Here is a 21,354-nt window from a genome sequence, read left to right on the forward strand (position 1 = left end):
ATTAGTCAGAAGAAGGAAATATTCTCCTGTCGATTGGGCAAATCATTATTGCAAACAAACAAAGCAAGAGATTTGCTAATATATCTCGAGATTAAGATTTACGTCCACCTCTAGATTATTGTGAAATGTATCGATGGATAAACACATTTTTATGCATGGCATCCAAAACATTATTATAGCCGACATTATTCAGTGTGCTGTCTGGTGTGTGATCCTCTTCCTGCATGTCCTCCTTACGCCGCTACCTCCACATCTGTCAGCATGTTCTTTATGCTCAGGAAGCGACCACACACCCTGGCTGCTTTGTGGCAGGAAAAGGTAGACTTAAGAGCAGAAAACAGGAACAGTATATGTGTGTTTATCCTTTTTGCAGACACAGGAGTGGGTTTGTGAATAAATCTGTGGGGACTGTTTATTTGGCTCCATCCATGAGCTGGACATTCTGGGCAAAGGTAGAGTGTGGAGTTTTTTACCAGCCCATTTTACGGCGATGAATGAGCGGTAACACGATCTCCTTTTGGTGCTCCTCCTCACCAAAACAAACCCTGAGACCAATGCCCCTGGGTAAATGGTTTGCGAGCACTCGCCGTGACATGCGCCACCTGTCACCTTCAGATCAACTGCCACACACAGACCTGCACAAATCTTTGCCCTGCTCCCGTTGAAGTTGTTTTAAACTTAAAATCTCAGAAGCACACCCATCTCTGCTTAACTTCACCCACTGTTTACCCAAGACCAAGTGGCACTGGGTCCTCCTGATCAGCATGATAAACGTGTAGAACAAACGTCCCATCAAACTTTCCCACAATCGCCAGGCGCTCGTCATGCTGCCCGCAGTACAACCCTTAAACAAACACCCCCTTTCTTCTGCCCATTCATCTTCTTTATGTGCGCGCACACACACACACACACACACACACACATACACACACAGCTTTGCAGTGTGTGCTCCAGCTTGTAACTGCTGCTGTTCTCACAGCTGAAGTCCTCCTGTGTGACCCTGGCTGCAGAGGATGTGGGTTGTTTGCACAGATGCATCGTCTGATAATTAAACGGTATATTGCATCTCACTGGTGACAGAATCTGCACTGCTAAAATGAGCGTGTCCTTACCCGCCTTTACCCCCCCACTCTGCAGTTTTTTTCAAGGCTTGTCTGGTCACCAGTCCATGTCTGTGTTTCCACATGTCTCTGTACCAGCTCACAGATAAATGGCCTTGCAAAAGTTTCCAAACCCTTTGAACCTTTGCACACGTTGTCCTGTTACAGGCACAAGCTTCAATGTATTTTATGATTTTTTTTGTGTGTGTGTGTGTGTACATGTGTGTGCGACACTCAAGTTTTACTGTAGTGGAAGAAAAATTTTGCACATTAGTTTTCCACATTATTTTTATAGTCACAAATCTGAAACGTAATGGTGTGCATTTCTTTCCACCCCCCTTTTAGACTGATACCTATAAATAGAATCCATTGTAGCTTTCAGAAGTCTTGAGTCTTCTGTGAAGTAGAACATTAGCAAACATCAGAAAGACTAAGTTATGAAGTTGTTGACAGGTCTTTATCATGTACTCTGCAAATTGACCTGCAAGCAGAAAACATTATGTTGAATGAAATCCTGTTTAAAGTTTGCCTGATCAGCATCTTTAAGCTCTTCAGAGGCCTGGTAGTGAGCCATTGATTTGATTCATGTGTGCTGAAGCATGGATGCATCTTAAAATTGCAGGATGGTAGCTCTTGAGGACTGGACTTGGGCAACCCTGCCTTAGGAGGTGAGAAAGTTGCAGGTCCGACTAGTGCGAGTCCTTATCTCAAATACTTTTCTGGAATGAACTAGTGCAACAGCAGTGAAACTTCTCATTTCATAAATGCCCTTCTGGAAGAAAATTCCCATGAACCCACTCCTAATTCTTGTAGAAAGCCTTTCTGGAAGAGTTGTAGCTATCTGCAAAGTGTAGATAGACCGGTATCATTTTAAACCCTGTGGATTAAAAATGGAAGGTTGCTTCAGAAATTAACATTTAAATGTTGTGTAGAGTTGTACCTTTTACGTGGTTTGAAAATAAGCAAAAAATCCTGTTAATTAAATATGTTTGGGTTGGTTGTTTTAATTTTATTGTCCCTTTGTTTTAAAACGAAGTAACAGTGTGACCTGGGACGCCTCAGCTTGCCTCCATACACCACCCAGCTTCTGACCCAGATATAAACCTGAAAAAATGTCCATGCCGTCTGGCCTGTGAATGCTGTCTGCTAGTTGTGCCTCAGTGTTTGTGTCTGTGGTCCTGAGACTCTCCGCTTGCGTCCAGACCAGATGCATATGAAACATAAACATTTAGTTTGGAAGCTGAAATGTCTACTAATGAGATCAGTCATGTTGTTATTGTTGCAATTAAAAAATAAGACTTTTTTTTTTCCTCCCCAACATAGTTTCCAGAAATAGAAGGTAATTTGGCGTGAGAAAGACGGAGACCTTTTCTCTTTCTTGCATCAGCGTTTCTGTTTAAGTACTAACAGACCGTAATGGACCATTGTGAGCTATTCTTTATGTTTAGACAGTTTTCTTGTCGGGTTGGTCTGGACTTGGTGTGTGGTTGCAAAAGCCAACCATTGTTCAAACTGTAGTTACACTTTAAATCCCCGTAGCTCTCCGCAGGTTTATCCTGGTTATTATCCTGGGTTATCGTAACTGCCGCTCAAGCTTTGTCTGAACCTGCTGTGACAGGTTACAGTGGCGCATTAGGGCCCAGTGGCAGCTACAGGAGACCATTTCTGCGCCTCTGTGTCTGCATTCAGATCACCTATCATACTTTAAAGCACAACTTATTAGTGAATTAAATATGATGGGATGGACTCACTAATGGCTAAACATGATCAAACTTTAGGTGTAAAAGTGTGCAAGACCTTAAAACTAAAGCACACACTCTACACATACTCAACAGCACCAAGGTTTTGAGTCTGAGAACTCTGACCACCTTTAATCCTTTCATTATGTTTTTGTTTTCCTCTTCCTTGTTTTGGGCAAAAAGGTGAAGGCAAACAGGAATTCCGGCATTCAAAGGAAAAACACACAGCCCCCAGGCTGAGAAAACAAGAGGGAGGAATTTTTTAGGGAAGAGAAGGGACCTGTGTGTGTGTGGGCATGTGCGTGCGTGCGTGCGTGCGTGCGTGAGTTTGCGGAGGGAGGGCATGCACGTGTGCATCGCTACTTGGCAGGAAGAAGAGCAGCTGCTTTGTTCATATGGTTGCGTTTGATACATTCATGTCTTTTGAATGCTATGTGGGCAGGAGGCTCACCTCCCCGTGGGTTGCTGGTTTCTTTATTATTTGATGTATTAATGTTTGCTGTTTAATGTCTTGAGATGTTTTTATTTTTATTTTTTTAAAGGTGTTGCAGCAACAAACTTCAGTGCATTTTTCTAAAGATTTTATTTTGACAGACTAACACAAATAAAACCATTTTTGATTTTAAAGTGGAAGGAAAATGGTTGTGAAAATAAATACAGAAATTCTAAAAGTTTGCCATATTTTTATGTTCAACTTGCCTGAGTTAATACTTTGTAAAACCAAGAAAAAAACATTTGTGCACCTTCTTAAAGCAAAATTAAAACCTAAAAATCACCGAGACTGATTTTGTAATTAAGTCTGGACTTTGACTAAGCCATTCTAGTACATGCTTTGATCCAAACCAATGTAGCTCTGAATTTTCTCTTTACTGTTTCTGTCCTGCTGAGAGGTGAATGTTTTCTTCCAATTTTGCCCTGTGCTTGGCTCAATCTATCTTATCATCAACTCTAACCAGCTACTTTGTCCATGTTGAAGAAAACCGTCCCCATAGCATAACAGAGTGCAGGGGTGTAATTTTGTTGTCGTCGTTGTTTTCTGCTCCATGCAGCCTTTTTTCTTTTAAACCAAAAAGTTCAGTTATGTTTTGTTCTGGGAAACTGCGAAAAGGACTTTGTATGGCTGCCTTTCAACACCTAACTTCTTCTTGCTGCTCTTCCAAAGAGCCCAGAATTGAGCAGTGCAGATTTGTTCAATAATGTCCTTTAGGAAGTTTTTGACCCCTTCATAGAACTGCTATATTGATTACATTTGTTGCACACAGCTGCACTCTGTTTACTAAGTGGGAAGCTTCTGAAGGCAATTTGCTGCATTTCATTTAAGGATAAATGAAATGAATTAATCCAATTCAACGGGAATAACCTCTTTCGCAACGTACTGTTCACTAATTATCTTTGTTCCTGCTGTCATAAACAATCGTTTTAAGAGAGAACATGCATTTTAAATGTTCTCATGTGCTCAAAAAACTAAACTGGTTAGGTTGCCAGGTTTTTTACTGATGTAACAAACATTTGTATTGTATAAAACCTCCTTTTTCTGAATGCTTGACTGGTAGTATTTTACTTATTTTAACCTGAATTTATCTTTTAAATCTTAGTTTCCCTTTAATCAGCTAAAGTCTTTTTGAAGTCCAAGGGACTTCCAAAGTAAATAAGGATTTGAGTCAGTGGATATAACTAATTCAGGTGTGCATGCGGGTTTGTGTGTGGGCGTACGGGTGTGTGTGTGTGTGTGTGTGTGTGGTGGTCAGGCTTGTAGCGTGTCTGCTTCCCCACATGGAGTTCATTACACCGCCGCTGGATGTTTGTTTTCACTATTAATCCCTGTTCCTCCATTATCAAGATCTAAATCAAAACAGCCCCAAACCTCTGCGCTGTAGGCAACCTAGCATTCACACACACACCCCCACCCCCACGCACGCAAACACGCATGCACAGGTACCTATTGCTGCTACTTGTGAAGGCGAGATTTCACCCATCTACACCGGTGAAGCTCATTTTTTTAACTTCCGTTCCGTTTTTTTGCTAGTTTTTTCTCTTGCCGTCATGTGCTGCAGCGCTTAAAGGAAGGATTTGGGATTTTTATGGACCGATTAAACGTACCCTCAGGACCTGGCAGCATCTGCACGTTGTATTAGGATGCCGGGAACAACTGTGAACTTTATATTGGCATTTTTAATTGTTTTCGGGGTACACAGAAGCAAATTGTTTCCCCAGATGAAAGCCGACCGTGCAACCAAGCACACATGGATTCCATTTACCTGCTGGTGGCTTTGACCTTTCAGCAAACCAGCTAGTGTGTTTTGATGTGCGTGATTTGCTTTTTCATCACTTTGTAAGACAACAGTGTCTACATAAGAAAACATGGAAAAGAGAAAAGTGGTGGTTTGAAACATCCGCTGCCTCATTGCAGGAAAGGAGGAAACATTGTTAATCAGATTTAGTTTACAAAGAGTTTTTGTGGCAAGATTTAGATTTATGGTAAGAGATTTATCATTTTAATGCCAACAGCATTTCCTGGTGTAATCTTATTAAGGTTTGCATCTGTTTTCTTCTGACTTATGATAAGATCTGGGTAATGTTAAAAATTATAATTTGCATCTTTTTCTCTGTGCATTTGTCTTCCTGCAGGCCACTCGTGCCACCCTCACCACCCACTGTTCCTCCCTCGGCGACTCTCTGAGAAAAGAAAATGAACTTGCACTGATCATCGATGGCCAAACTCTCAAATACGCTCTGTCCTTCGAGCTCCGCCAGGCCTTCCTCGACTTGGCGCTGTCCTGCAAAGCTGTAATCTGTTGCCGGTATGGAGGAATCATTTGCAATCTATTGTGCATTTCTCATACAAAACCTTTTTATATTTATGTAAATGGGTCAAGAAGGATTTAAAGCAAAATCACTGAATGGGATTTTTCTCAAAAAGTGAAAAAAGATGGTTTTAAAAATCAGTTTTTATTGCATTATGATAACATAAAAGAAAGAAGTGCAAATCCATGCTTTAAAAAAAATGAAGTTCACTTATTGAATGCGTTTGTTTGGGAGTTCCCTTACCTTTATTATTATTATTGTACAAAATCATTGGTCTCATCCTTTTTTACAAACCCAGTTAACATCTTGTTTATGCTTTCCACAATGTTAGTATTTTAAATCTTTGATTTTTTGATGCCGTGCAAGAAGGTTCACCGTAATAAAAATATACAAGACAAAATATGAAATAAACACATTTATGGCTAAACAAAAATCTTAAGTTTCTTAAACTAACATTGCACATTTATAGACTGTAGTTACTTTTGTACATTCTTAAAAAAAAGAACAACAATTTCAAGTTTCGATCAAGTCAACTCTCAAATGTTAATGTTTTGTGGCTGAAGAAGTTCAACAGCAAAAGTTTCCCTATAGTCTGGAGGTAAAACTGCAGTTTTATGTGTTTTGACAAAGACCGACTGAATTACACAACATCACTTGATTCTTTGTTGTGAGCCTGAGAGAAAGTGAATGAGGACAGTGAAAGTCGTGTCATGTTCCTGTATTGAAATGTCATCAGTAACTCACTGCTGATGTCCCTATAATGGATGCTGTCATTTGACATCACCTGATTTCCAAGTGTAACTAGTTCATAAAGCAAACTGCATGTTCCTTCTTTTGGTCATGTTGCAGTTGGAACCAGTTGAATATTAAGAGTTTGCATTTGTCCATGTCTCCTTGAGTGCATTTCTGTGTGTGTTTGAAGTCAGGAGGGACGTAAAAGAGTCTCTCTTCTGTATCCAAGCCATATCCTTGGCCTGTGAGGCCTCTGGTCTCACAGGCCTTAGAAACAGCCTCCAACTTCTCTCTCTTTCTTTTCTCTCTCCTTTGTCCACTCCTCTTCTCTTCTGCCGAGGTCAAGAGTATCTTGATCTAGTTAAAACAACAACAAAAAATCTCCAGATGTAATTTGCACCAAGAAAAGATCCCTTCACGAATACAATTAGCAAGTTGTCTTGGTTGTATATTTTCAAAGCCTTGTGCAGGCTATGAAAACTAGTGTTTGCTTTTTACCTCTAACAATAAAGCTGCATCCTCATGATTGCCACATGCAAAGGCGTACTTCACTCCACAGAGGTCACAGATCAAATACATCTTTGAGGATTTTTAAACTCCAGCTTTTCTAACTTCCCTTAAGGGCTAGCTCTGCTGCAGTGCTAACACTGGCTTTTACACAGACACAAATGACACTACTATCAAACCAATATTAAAATAATTATCTCCCAAAATGATTTCCACATTGGCAAAAAAAAAAATGTATATCATAAATAATTGCATAAGTTTTGAGTTAATGGTCTACAAGACTCTAAACTTTCTATAGCAGCTGTCTGTGCTGAAATACACAAATCTATACCACCAGAGCAAAATACACTTGTTATAAAATGTTACTTATGCTGTCTCTGTGTATTCGCAGAGTTAGCATGCAAAATTGTTTAGCCATAATAAGTTGAAACAGCAGCCCATAACTGAAACAGAAACAAAACTGAAAACTACTAAAGACAATCACTGAAATTATCACCCAAGATGTTTTTCACATGATAAAAATTAATGAATCATAAACGATGTCATAACTTTAAAGATATCCCACTCTAAACAGATTTTTTTTTGTTGCTTACTTCCTGTAGCAGCTAGCTTTACTGTTGCGCTAGCACTAGTTTGTTCATAAACATGAAGCTTAAGTGGAGATTAGGTTCCAGCAGGTTTTCTTTTACTGTTTTTATTGTCTGACATTAGTGAGGCTAAGATCAATTTTTAGACTCTGCTTATGAAGAAGTACATTTTCTATAGTGTAGTTTTTATTATTACGACGTTAAGGTTAAGCATTATATTGAGCTAAGATATTAGTTAATGCTTTCATTATGGTTGTACTTTGTTCATCAACCTGGGGGAAATTATTTATAGACTTCATTTTACTTGGTGCTGTTTAGAAGAACATGGGAATTTTTTTTTCCTGACTGAACAATAATCTGTAACAGTAGCCATCTTTTGATTTTGAGTTGGCAAACCCCCGTAACTGGGATTGTAACTTTAATTGTACATACTTCCACCATTGGTTCTGTTGAAGTAAACAAACTATATGCTGTTTTAACTTAGGAAAACATGTTTCATTTTAGCTTGGCTATATCTTCTAATACACAAGATATGAAAGTATGACTGTATTTATTTTAAAACAATCTGATTATGGTGACATTTGGTAGATGGTTTTATCTTGTAGCTTTGCTGTCGTCTTTGATCAAAGACAAATTAGTCCAAATTGCATACAGAAGATATTTTTAAACACTAAGGAATCTGCTGAACAACAAGAAGCCTTTTATCAAAATTACTGTCGATGGTTAGATGATGTGAAGCTAAATTTAAAATCCAGCGATCAGATAAACTTGCATAAAAAAAACGGTTGCACAATGAAACAGAACTGTTTGCTTGGACTTATCATGCATCCCTAGGGAGACCCCATCTCCTCAACAGGGAACCAGGATTTTTGGAGATTTCTCTAGTGAGGAGGTATTTATGCATATGATGAGACCTAGATTTGAATTTCACTAAAATTGTCTGCGAGATGAGTTATGATTTTCTGTGTATGATGAATCAAAGTGGGGGAATGGGTTGTGTGTGTGTGTATGTGTCTGTCTCTCGCTCTCATAGGGCCGTTGGGTCGAGTGTGCTCGGTACGCTTGGGTTCCTGACTTCACTGTGCGTTTGTTTATAGGAGGACTTAGCGGCTGCTTATTTTCTGCTCAGTTCCACCGTGAAGAGCTTTCGGGCGGCTTTCATCTTCCCAGCTCCACTTTACACAATCCCAGACTCTGTTGGCCATGTTTAGAGGGAAGCTAGAGGCGGAGATGAAGAGAGATTTGTGGTCAGAGGCCAAGAGATGCAGGAGCTCGCACTTCAGATGCAGAAACAGGAAAAGCGGAGAGCAGAGTTAGATCCCATCCTTCCTTAATGGCCCTGGAAGTGAAGCAGCTGAGGTTTAGTTCCTGCTACTCTCCTGTGGTGGTTGGGTGATGTGGGTTATAAGAGGTTAATTTTATTGGAACAGCAAGTTTTTGCACATGATTTCATGAGTGCTAGAAAACCACTTGGAGCTGATTATTTAGCTCATCTGAAGAATGGTCCAAATTGATTCTTTGTAGCTCGTGGGCTTCATTTAAGTCCCTCCTGAGGACAGGGGATCATCGTACAGTATGCCTGTAATTTAATTTAATCATAAAAATCATCTCATTTTGTTCCCTGGCCATGTGACTCCTCATGCAGCTGACTAAAATCTAATTTTGTAATGTTGTTATCACAGGACTTGCACACATGGAAGGGGATTGCTTTAACTTGACCTCCAGGAGTCACACTTCTTTCTTTTTAACAGTAGCTCTCAGAGAGACTTTGTCTTTCAAGAAAATATTGTACTAATGCTATTTGTCAGTCATTCATGACTGAGAGGGAAGTAACTGCTGGTTACTACTAGAGTTTGACCCATCAAAGAACTGCTGCCGATTTCCGATCTCCAGTTTAATCCGCCGATACAAACTTTAGCTGATTCTGATTTTTCTTGAAGAAATTCAGCCATGAAAACAAGCAGTTGTCAGTAGCACAGAGATTGACAGATGGACAAATGCATCAAATCAAATCCAATTTGATTTGTATAGCACATTTCAGCAATAATGCATTTCAAAGTGCTTTGCACCATAAAAACACAATAATACAAAATCATAGGACACACAGTCAACAATTTAAACATTTAGTCAAGTTCCATTAATAATAAAAAAAATACATAAGGGACATTTTGACCAAGTGTTGGCCCTTTTAAGTGTTAATGCTAAAGAGTTTCATTGCTCTGCAAGTAAAGATGCATTTGACAAAGTTTGTTTTTCAGATGAATCTTGGAAAAACAAACTTCCATTGATGCAGCGTCATTCTGCAATAATAGTTTATCTTTTCTTTCTGCGTTTTCGTCACACCTTCTTGCAGTAACCGATCAGTTGATACAAGACTGTCAGTGAGAGGGTAAAACAAGGACTAAATTATTTGTAGTTGAAGTTATTTAACAGTCTTATTTGCTGTTTAGTACAAGCTCCAAACAATTAAATGGTGCCTTTTTTGTGTTACAACATTAAGATTTCTTTGCATCGACTGATAAAACTGTCGGTCATTTCGCTTACAAAATGTCCCCAAGGTGAGTAAGTGGGTGTCCTGTGAAAGATGGTTCAGAATTGTATCCCAAAAAACTGAGCACAGACCTCAAAAGCAAGAAATGGTGAAAGAACTGAATGATCAGAACCCATAAAAGTCCCAGTCGTCTTCACTCAGTTATGATTTTTTCTCGGAAAGATATCATTGCAGGAATTTTTAATATAATCGGGAAAATATAGCATATACATTTGCTATCAAACTGTAGCTTAATATCAGTTATAGAACTGAAAGCTGTATAGTATCTGGCTATAGAGGCCTGTAATATACTGTATGTCTGAATCTGTTCAATATTTTAACAAAGCTCATGCAAAAATAAAAAATATGGAGAATCTATCTGCTTGATGCTCAACAAAAGCTTCTACAATTACAAGTGCTTTACTTCCTTTGTACTTCATCTCTAATCCCAGTGCTTGTATCCCGTTGCTGCCATGTTTCCTCCTCTGAGACCTATCTGTTTTCACTGTACATTTTTTAGGTAGTACATGATGAAACTTTCTTAAGAGCTTGGCTGCAAGTAACTGGAAACTGATAGAGGGCTTTTTACACACTCTTAAGGACAAATTTACTCCAGGGTGCAACTTCTGAGAATGCAAACACTGTGTGTGTGGCCCACGATTGTTTCTTGCATACACACGTTATATTTTGTTTCTGGAAGGAAGCTGAAGAAATTTGAAACGATAGCATGAGTAGTGAATTATTGATCTAAACTTTGTTTTTCCAAGCTGGTGCCTTCTTTGTGTAAATTGTTGAGCAAAGAATAGTTTCTCTTTCTCTCAAGGCAGAATATGATTTTTTTTTTTTAGATCAACAAAACTGTGCATGACTAAGAATAGCGTTTTTCAAGGAATGCACATAAATACAGGTTGTTATTTAAAAAATAAAATATTCAAAACACAGCTGCATGATTCACAAGAGATGTGGAAGCAAACAATGTACGTACTCTTAAAAAGAAGGATCTGGAGATGAATTTCGGTGGGGAATTTGAGAACTACAATTTGAAAAATGGATAGATCCGCTTCTTGGGATCACATCAGGAAATCTCTTGCCAAAGCAGGTTTCAAGCCATCATTCTAAAATGGAAAGGGTATGTGGCACATCAGTTAACCTCGCAAATCATGACTCTCCTTAATGGATAAGGGAGCTTTGATCCCAGCTGAGAGATCCTTCTGGAGGAGCTGAAGAGATCCACAGCTCAGGTTGAGCAATCTGCTGATATAATGTTTACTCATGCACTCCAAAATTCTGGCCTTATGTGAAAAGATTGCAAAGAAAATGTAAAAAATAAACAAGAAGCTGCAGTTATAGTTTGGCACAATCTGTTTTCTTTGTGATCCACGATAGTGCGGCATCATGCTGCATGGAAGTCGGGTTTTTTTTTTAAACTAAATTTTTTTTTAACTAAGTACTAAACATTAAAATAGCATCATACAGTCACAATGGAAGCTTTCCTTCAGCAGATACAGGGAAACTAATGATGGGGGGGGGGGATGGAAAGAGCAGATGGAAAATATTACTCCGTCCTATTTTATCCAACAGGACTGTGTTTTAGTCTTGCACCTGTAAGTGCAGCAAATGATTGTTCTGGAAAGTATTTGTTCATAGAGGTTGATTACAAATGCATGCAGTACTACTTTAAGTTGAAAAAAAAAATAATTTAAAAACCATCGTCTCAATGCTTTGTGCTGGTCACAAAATAGTAGTAATGTGGAAACATTTCAAATCATAGAAGTGGCATTAGTGCTTTTGCAAGATGGTGTCAAAAACTCAATGAGTATTGACATTCATTAGAAACCAGTTACATTGAGTTTCTAAGTGAAAGCCAAGCATAAAGCAATAATATGTGGGACTATAAGCCTTTTGTGCCCTTCATCCATAGAAACCCGTCAGTAACCATAAGTCGTCTTCTCGGTGGCTCAGTAAATGCAGCCTGACACCTTGCCATCCTCCCTCTGCGTCCTTCAGGGAAGCACCTGTAATTGAGCCTCCTGCCGTCTTCTTTTGTCAGTGAAGAAACAGAACCGGTTATAGGCTGAGTATCAGTGATACGGGTCAAGAGGGTGGAGTACCTCTGGAAGCTCCCTGAACACACCCCGCTCAAGATGCATGCAGTCATAAACGCACATCAAGGATGACTGTCACCAAATCTGTTTAGCAGAGAAGTGAGCATTTGCTTAAAGCTTCTGGTTACTGTGGTGTGTTTCCAGCAGCCTCTCAGAAATTGGCTCTCCCATCTCTGCTGGCTTTGCTGGCATTAATGACTGATTCAACCTGTACCTTCTTTTAAAATACATTTACCTTCCAATTTAATCCCCAGTTCAAGCAGCTGCATCCATTAATATTCTAATATTAACTAGAAAATCTCCATCTATTTCCTACAGAGTGTCGCCGCTGCAGAAGTCTGAGATTGTGGACATGGTGAAAAAGCACGTGAAAGCCATCACTCTGGCGATAGGTGACGGAGCGAACGATGTGGGCATGATTCAGACGGCTCATGTTGGGGTGGGAATCAGCGGTAACGAGGGCATGCAGGCCACCAACTCCTCAGACTACTCTATCGCACAGGTGGGAGCAGATTTCTGGTTTCTTTTTAAAGACTGTAATGCAAGTAGATTTAAGAACATAATTCAAAATGTATCCTCTTGTATTTGTTAGAGATTGCAGACCTTTACCTTAACTTTGAGATTTCCAAAAGGCCAACAACATTACAAATGCGTTTAGTCCTGTGTCAGAGGTTGAAAGCTGGAATGGGTTAAATGAAGCCCTTTTCCTGTTCTCTGTTAGGCCTTCCTGTTGTCGTTCTAAGGTCTCTCTCACAGCAGTCATGTCTCAACATTTAATAAACATAGAACTGTGTGTTTACCGGTGAAAGGAAACATTCATCAAGTCAACTAACAACCTCCGGTCACCAACTGATTTCTGAGTGCGGGTTTACTTACGACCAGATGTATCATCGGAAAAACCAGCCGATGATTCAGACTCAAATGGCTTGAGAACAAAATGTTAGTGTTTACAGCTTGAAAGCTTTGTTAATGGTATAAAATGTGTCCAAGGATTCAACAAAGTCCCCTAAAACTTTGCAGACAAGTACAGCGTGAAGCTGTTTCCTAAAACCAAGCTAATGGCTGTGTAGAAATATCAGTGTTTAAGTGTAAAGTATCAAACATTTTCAAGCATTTATGTAGTTTATTTTTCTTAGAAATTACAAAATTTTGGTGTCATCACCTTTTTGTAAAAGTTGTTGACGCTGTTGAAACGTCTTCAGTTACTGAGTTTTGGCTACTTGCTCTTCCTCTCATCCTGCTCTTTAACATCACCCCAGGGGAGGGAATGAAAGGAGATTTCACTTACAAAGATCAGTGAAGTATCATGTTTTCCGTATGAAAACATTGCTCTCAACAAGCCTTTACAGTATAAACTAAGCCAATGCAATAATAGTCAAAACACAAGCAGATGCAGGTATAAAGATTTCACTCATATTCATCTTGGTGGTCATTATTTTAGGAGGCAGTGCTATGTATTGCAGTAAATGTAAAATTAATATACAATGAATGCATGTGTTAGCATTTTTAGAAATAACATTTTTATCATATTTTATGTAAACTTAAATTGTGTCCCTGCTTCCTTCAATTTTGCTAACCGTCCACAGATGAGAGCCATCAGGTGAATCTAGTGACTTAAATGTAAGAATCCACAAAACACAAGTCAAAATGAAAAATATATATTTTATACCACCATTGAGGTCAACAAGAGCAGAAGACAATAAGTCTTCTGCTTTAGACCCCTTTAATGGGTCTAAAGTTTAAAAAAACATGGTCGCTTGGAGATCTTAAAGTTCTTCAAAAGACAAAGTACTCCCATATTAAGATTTTATAAATGGTCTTATCAGCACTTGAACCCCTTAAAAAGCACTTAAACATATATTTACAACTGGAGGTGACTGGAGGTTGTGACTGAAATAACTTCAAAAGGTTTCCTAAATATAAAAGGAAGCTGTATTTTGTTGAAAAAATGTGGCAAAATTCATTTCACCAAATTTTGGGGTTCTAGCATTGACTGCAATTTGGTTCAATTGTTTTCCAGCTTCAAGTTGACCAGGTTAACTACTGTAAGCAATTAAACGACACTAATAGCAAATGTATTACTTAACCGTCTTTGCAGGAGTATTTATTTTTTATAGGAAGTTTATCTCTTTCCACATTTAGTGATGTGATGACAAACTCCAAAGTATCTTATTAGCATTTTATGTGACAAACACATAGTGCATTGTATTTATGCATGATCCCATTTGGAAAATATTGTTCAGGGGAAAATGGTTAAGTTAATAAACTTTTATAAAAGCACACAGAGGAGTCACAGGATATTGCAATGTCATAATGACAATGAAGGTTGTTATAAATAAAGCTTTAACTGAGTATTAAGATCTTTCTGCCTCAATGCAAACCTAAACTGCAGATGGTGAGTAGTCTATGCATCAGTTGGAGCAAATAACATTTATTATTTCTATCTCAGCAATACAGTTTTATTAAAAGTTATTTTTGATCATATTGCTACTTTACATGAAAATGTCCTTTGAAAACATTCAGCGCCATTAAACAAGCTTTTCCAATTAATCGCATAGAGAGGCCATATGCACAGCTAGTGTTTATTAGCGGTTCTTTGGATACGTATATTGATGTCAATACTAATCAAATAACAATATATACTGAAGCCATATTAAAGTAGCTCATATGCTGTTTATCAGGTTCATTTTAAAGATCTTTAAGCATCTATTTGCTGAAACTTTTTCTTCTCTTGGTTGCCATCTTTACATCTTCATTCACCCTCTGCCTGAAGTTTTTCATTCCAACTCTTATATTTCTCATATGATCAGAGGCATTTCTGTCTCTCATTTGTATCTCCTCAGTTCTCCTATCTGGAGAAACTCCTTTTGGTCCACGGGGCGTGGAGCTACAACCGCGTCACCAAGTGCATCCTCTACTGTTTCTATAAGAATGTGGTCCTCTACATTATCGAGGTAAGAGCCCACACACCCACTCGGCTACATTAACAGAGACATTCAGCAGCTGTTTGTCGACATGGCTGACAGTGACGGACGAGGTGCCCTTATGGTGTCTGCTTTCTGTCTCCTTTCCACACACACATATACACACACACACAGTGTATATATATATATATATATATATATATATATAAAGTGTATATATATATATATATATACTTTAAAAGAGTCTTTACATCAGCCATGGCGAAACCTTGGCCCTTGAGGTCAGCTGCTGTGTGTGCACATACTTGAATTACATGTTTCATGTATTTATCATCTGGGAACCAAATAATCCCAGATTATCAAAGAGAAAGACTTGGTATAGGGTTTTTTACTAGGGATTATTGTACAGGAGGTAGAAGTCACGGTTTGGGAAATGCCTGAAAGATGATTGGATTGTCTTTATTAGATGAAGGGGTCTGCTGTCCTTGGTCAGCTGTGCTCACTTCCAGCAACTCGCTCTGCTCTAGAAGGACGCCAGCAGGTGCAGGTTCTCACAGGAGGCGCTGACTGTTGCCCGGCGCCAGTTCTAACCACGGTTCTTTATCAGTAAATGCACGTTTCTCTGATTGTCTCACGTTATGGGACTTCAGCGAAGCATTCTGTGCCAAAAGTTAGAGATGAACTCTGTCCATTTAGAGGAGATACAACAAGTGGGAAGAGTGTGTTTGTGTGTGACTTCATCCTTTTGGCTGTTTGCGCCACAGTATGCTCCCAGTAACACCACAGCTCCCAGCAGCGACCTCAAGAATTTCATCTATCTGACCTCAGATCAGCTTGTGGCCTGCGAAACTCCACACTGGACCATTTGTAATAGTCTTTCGCTGCCAGTCAAAAGTTGACATACATTAATCATGTACATCATTATTGGACTTTTATGAATTATTTGTTTCATACAGACCTAGATGTAAAAACTCTCAAACATTTTGTTATCTCTGACCAAGTTGCACCTGGACGACAGGCGTTTTGTAGCATCCGCAAGCACTGACATTAACATGGTTCTCACATTGTTTTGGTTTGATTTAAGACCACTCTTCTTATCAGAGTTTGTAAAGGATAAATTAGTTATTGCTTTCATATCACAAATAATACCAGTATTCTTCAAGAAGTTTAATGTTGGCCTGCTTTTTCCTATCAAAACCAGTTTTGATGTGTGTTGGGTATCATTGTCCAGCTGGAACATCAATCTTTGTCCAACTTTCAACCATCTGACCCAAACTGGTGGCGCCCTCAAATTATTGGGAATTTTCTAATAACAAAGGAACTGGGAAAGCCGATGTTGACGAATGTTCTGGCTATCAGGGAAGCTCAAAAGCTGAATCTTTGCAAGGAAACTTACCTGTTAATAGCATTTTTACCAATTCTGCTAATAATAGTAAGCAAACATTCAGCCAGATGAAGATATTAATTTGAATATATGCACATATTTGTTGTTTACTATTGAGCCTGTGGAAATTAGGAAAAAATAGCTCAATAAACATGAACAAAGTGCAATAATTTATGTGAAAGTCATATGATACCTTTTATAATGAGCCCACCCTGAAAAAGAAGAGCTCACCTATTTCTTCACAATCCCAAAAGTTTTGGCATTCATGCCCTAATGCAGTGGTTCCCAAAGATTTTCTGGGCTCTCCTATGGATTACAATAAAATCCCCCCCAAAAAAGAAAAAAAATCAACTGGGGACACACATTGTTCAGCCAAACATAAACCTATACACATATATTGTTTTCAAACTCCACTGAAGTTTATTTCACACTTCAGGTTGCAACAAAACAAACTACAAACCATCTTTACAGTAAATCACTTTTGTGTAACTGTTTTTTTTTCATTCATCCATACTGCGACCCCCTGCAATGGCAAGGCGCCCCCTGTAGGGTGCGCGCCCCACACTTTGGGAACCACTGCCCTAATGCAACTCTGCAAAGGTTACGTCCAGGTTTCCATGTCATTCCTTTAAGAGAGACGCAAGGCAAAGACATTGTCCATGTCTTTGCCTTGTTTCCACTATCATCTCTTACAAAAAGTTAGCTTTACTTGCAGACCTTGCTCCTGTCGTCACCTCTCACCCCTCTGTCTGTGTCCTAGCTCTGGTTTGCGTTTGTGAACGGCTTCTCCGGTCAGATCCTTTTCGAGCGCTGGTGCATAGGCCTCTACAACGTGGTGAGAACCTCCTACACTTTCACCTAGTCGTCTCTCTTGCTCTCTGCCTATCTCTCCATGGATCTCAAGCACTCTGTCTTCTTATCGCTGCTCTGTCCTCATGCCAGAGACGTCTGCATGGATGCATGTCTGGATGGGAGTGTGCTTGTGTACGTCCTGGCGACTCTGTGTGTACGTTGCGTCTGGCTGCAGATGCCTTGGGGCTCCTCTGTGTTTAAAACATTATGGAATTCCTTTTTAGCACTGACCATCTGATAAGAACAATGACTGCTCAGCAAAGCATGTGTGTGCTTTCTGCAGATATTCACCGCGCTGCCCCCGTTCACTTTGGGTATCTTTGATCGACCGTGCAGCCAGCAGAACATGCTCCGCTTCCCACAGCTCTACAGGATAACCCAGAATGCCGAGGGCTTCAACACCAAGGTATGCATGTGGAAAAAACCTGGAAAAAACGTTTTTCCTGGTCTACATTGAGCTTGCTGTGGATGTTTGTGATATGATGAGTGATGCCGGGTGTTGGGTTGGGATCTGAGGCAAGTAAACAAAGTCTTAATGAAATTCGCAGCTGTGGAATAAGAAACTCTTTCATTTTAGCCTGCTGCATGTGGGTGTGTGTGTGTGTGTACTGCACAGAAAGCAGCTTTTGGTGACACATGGGGAATGTTGTGCTTTACTATAAGAAATTGCTTTTTTGTTACTTTTTTACATGTAAGACCCGTATGGTGTAAGTGCTATTCATTCACTTCTCTGGTTTAAAAAAAAAAAGTGAAAATCTTTCAAATAAATTTCCCTCTTATTTAGCTTAATCCTGATTTGGAACCTATTTTAACTATATTCATTCATTGGGAATAAAAACAAAAGCACCAGTGATTTTCTTTTTTTCTATGACTCAGAACACATCCTATAAAATAAACATAACAGAAGCATTTTTGTAATGCTATATTTTCCTTTTTGAAATAATCTGTCATATTCTGTTTTCCTGAGGTACAAATATTAAGCAACAGAGGTTAATGTCTCCTGGACATTCTAGAAAATGGGAAATATAAGAGAACAGTAGGCAGGAAGTTGAAACTGTGAGGTGTTATAGGTCGCCTTTAAGGGCTGATCATTCAGGCGCTCAGTTAAATATTTGTTGTTTGATGCAGCAAACTAAATTTTGGTAGTGTCCAAACTTTTTGTCACCAAATTTGTCAAGTCAAAAGAATTTGCAGCCCAAAGAAAAATGTATCTTGTTTTAGCCCAAAAATGTTTAGCTAAATAATAAACTATGCATTCACTATTTTTAAAGCATTTAACAGTTTAGAAAAACAAATAAAATAGCCTTTTTTGTAGCAAACAGATGTTTAAATTGTTGGAGAGCCAAAGCTTAATGCAGATTTACCTCATTAAAATAGTGGCATTGAGTTTGCAAATTCAGTTGGCATTGATTGGGGAAAAAATATAAAGTTTTAGTCTTTTCTCAGCTGTAACGGTAAAGTCAGTGGATAAACGTGGTCCTGTCTACTATAAAATCAAAGGGAATACTAAAAGCGTGTGCATCAATATCGTTATGCTGTATTTTTCAGACAAGTCATGCCAAAGTATAGTCAAAAAATGCATGTCACACTGGACGATAAGTTACATTTATTTAAAAACCATCAAGCATGTGGGGAACCTCGTCCATGTTGAGATGATCTGGTGACTCGTTGTGTTCAGTTGCTTTTCAACAAACTCCAAAAAAACTGTTGACTTTGTCTGGAGGTCTGCTGGCCGTTTCTGACAAGGTTTCTCACACCTTCTTCCAGGTATTTTGGGGACACTGTATCAATGCACTGATTCATTCAATTATCCTCTTTTGGTTTCCACTCAAAATGTTAGAGCACGGTAAGCAACTCACACAAATTTTTTTATCATATAAAGCTAGTTCTGGTTTATAAAGCTTTACATGTGTTGCCCACAGATTCCCCATTTAGTAACGGCCAGGGAAACGACTACCTGTTTGCAGGAAACATGGTCTACACGGTAAGCTTCTTATTTATTTATTTTCTACAGATTTGTGTCATGTATTCATTTTGGGCTTTCAAAGATGCATTTGAAATGTTGCTTTTCTGTAAATTTTAAAACTAATAACTTGGTGCACATGCTGGAATTTGCCTCTTTTTTTCCCCCCTCAATTCCTCAGACCAAACTTTTACATGGCAGATAAAACTAGTGCTTGATTAAATGTCTTTTGGTGCATTGCAGAAAACTACATACTTATTAGTCAAAGATAATTTGATGAATGTTTGGCCACTCCTCTTTCTGAAGTTGGTTAATTTCATGTTTGAAAGTAACACTTTGACTCCACCAAGCATCCTCCTTGATTATCTCCATCTTTGTCTCGTTTGGCTTTCCTGTGTGTTTCCTTTCTTCATGTTCCTTCTTTCTTTCCTGCCTTCCTCTCTATTCCTTCCTTTCCTTCCCTCAGTCCTTCTGTTCCTTCAGTCTTTCTGTTCTGTCTCCATTTAGTTTCCTCTGCCAAAAACTCATTGTGAACTTTAATATTTTATGTTTTTGACTGAATGTGGAGGACTAATCTCTGGAAAGTGGAGTCTTGGAGAAGTCTGGAATTTTTATATGGGAACTATGTAGGAATCCTGTCTGTTCTGTGTTTGCATAGAGGTGCTGGTGGGAGTCCGGGGTATTTTAACAGACGTTGCTGAGTTTACTGTACAGCATTAATGTTTATTGTCTCCACAGTTGCCAGCATTCTAATACGGTCTCCTGTTTCTTTCTCTGTTTTTGTTTGTGTGCCTGTCCGCTCCTGGTGTTTGTGTGTCTCTTTGCAGTATGTGGTTGTTACAGTTTGTCTAAAAGCTGGCATGGAGACCACCGCTTGGACCAGGGTAGGAGCATTAACACCCCTTAATAAACAGAGCCACATGTGCAATATTTTGCTCTTAAATTAAAAGGATATTATAGCTTGTTTTTTTTTTTTTTTTTTAAATGTCAGTTCTCTCCACAGTCAAGGAAAATCTTATGGGTTTTCTCTAAGTGCAGCTTCTTTTTCGGTTTTCTTCCTTCCACTTCTTTCTCAGCAGTATTTCATATGTACAAAAACAGAGTCTAGGAAACATCCAAATGATGATAGATTGACCCTCGAGTCTGGAGGCCTTACTGTGAAGCAGCTGAGACGGATGCTAAATATGTTCTGAGAAATTCATTTTGAAAGGAACAAAGGAAGATCATAGTTGCTCCATGGTGAAGCAGAAAAACACCCCAAACCATCAATCATACTGATATTACAGTTAGAAACACCAAAAGGAAAATGGAGTGAATTTGACATTGCTAACGTAGAATGCAGATGTCCTCTGTGTTCCTAGAAAAAAATGTTTTATTCAACTCACTTTCCTTTTTTGGGATTTTTTTTATAAACTGTTATAGAGGACTACTGATCATTTATATGGCTCTGTTCATAATTTTCCAGCAAAAATATCACTTGTACTTATTTATGGAACAGTGAAATTTATAGAATTTGGCCAGCATTTCCAGTCCCAGCTTATTCTTTAACAAGCTGCAATTGAAGGCTATAAAAAAGGATAAAACAGAGGAACTTGGTGGTAAGTTATTCGGCCTTCCTGTTATCTGCTGAAAATCTCTTTGTCTGTCGCAGCCTGGATGAACCATAGACATGTCCCAGTGTTTGTAGAAAACATTGTCTATTTGAATAGAATGCTTCAATGATACCAAAAACATGCAACCTGGTAGCCTTTATGTTCAGTTTGTGTACTGAAAAAACTTAATTTCCAAGTTTCCATCAGGCCGGTCACCTTTCTAAACTGTTCATGATCCTTAACGCGCAGTGTCAGCTTTTAGTTCTTAACCACAAGCAGAAGTGGAGGTAAAGTTTGGGAAAACAGGAGCTCCAGCTGTGATGGTGACATTATTTAGTTAGTTCCCGCTGCCGGAGTGACAGACTGGCAGGACAGACAGCGAGGCGCTGACACCTTTGTCCGTTCAGCTGTCCACACAACAGTCTGGGAGTAATGAAGTGAGGTCCCGCTGGAATTCACACAGTGTCCCCTTACAGCACATCACAGAGACAGAAGAAGACAGGGGACAGACGGAGGGAGGGAAAGGTTGGCTAT

The 21,354-nt window shown here is 39.0% G+C and overlaps 1 protein-coding gene across 8 annotated transcripts in view; it reads left to right on the forward strand.

The window, feature by feature from the left end:
- atp8a2 (ATPase phospholipid transporting 8A2) overlaps nt 1-21,354 on the forward strand; it is a 62,519-nt gene that overhangs the window by 32,511 nt on the left and 8,654 nt on the right. For all 8 annotated transcript variants that reach the window (XM_028004900.1, XM_028004903.1, XM_028004907.1 and 5 more), the window contains 8 exons: nt 5,468-5,640; nt 12,424-12,607; nt 14,949-15,059; nt 17,174-17,248; nt 17,549-17,671; nt 19,033-19,111; nt 19,188-19,249; nt 20,056-20,112. In XM_028004900.1, the coding sequence (XP_027860701.1) occupies nt 5,468-5,640; nt 12,424-12,607; nt 14,949-15,059; nt 17,174-17,248; nt 17,549-17,671; nt 19,033-19,111; nt 19,188-19,249; nt 20,056-20,112 (864 nt within the window). The remainder of the gene's footprint in view (nt 1-5,467; nt 5,641-12,423; nt 12,608-14,948; nt 15,060-17,173; nt 17,249-17,548; nt 17,672-19,032; nt 19,112-19,187; nt 19,250-20,055; nt 20,113-21,354) is intronic.

The sequence above is a fragment of the Xiphophorus couchianus genome, chromosome 21 (assembly GCF_001444195.1).
Source record: "Xiphophorus couchianus chromosome 21, X_couchianus-1.0, whole genome shotgun sequence".
NCBI lineage: Eukaryota > Metazoa > Chordata > Actinopteri > Cyprinodontiformes > Poeciliidae > Xiphophorus > Xiphophorus couchianus.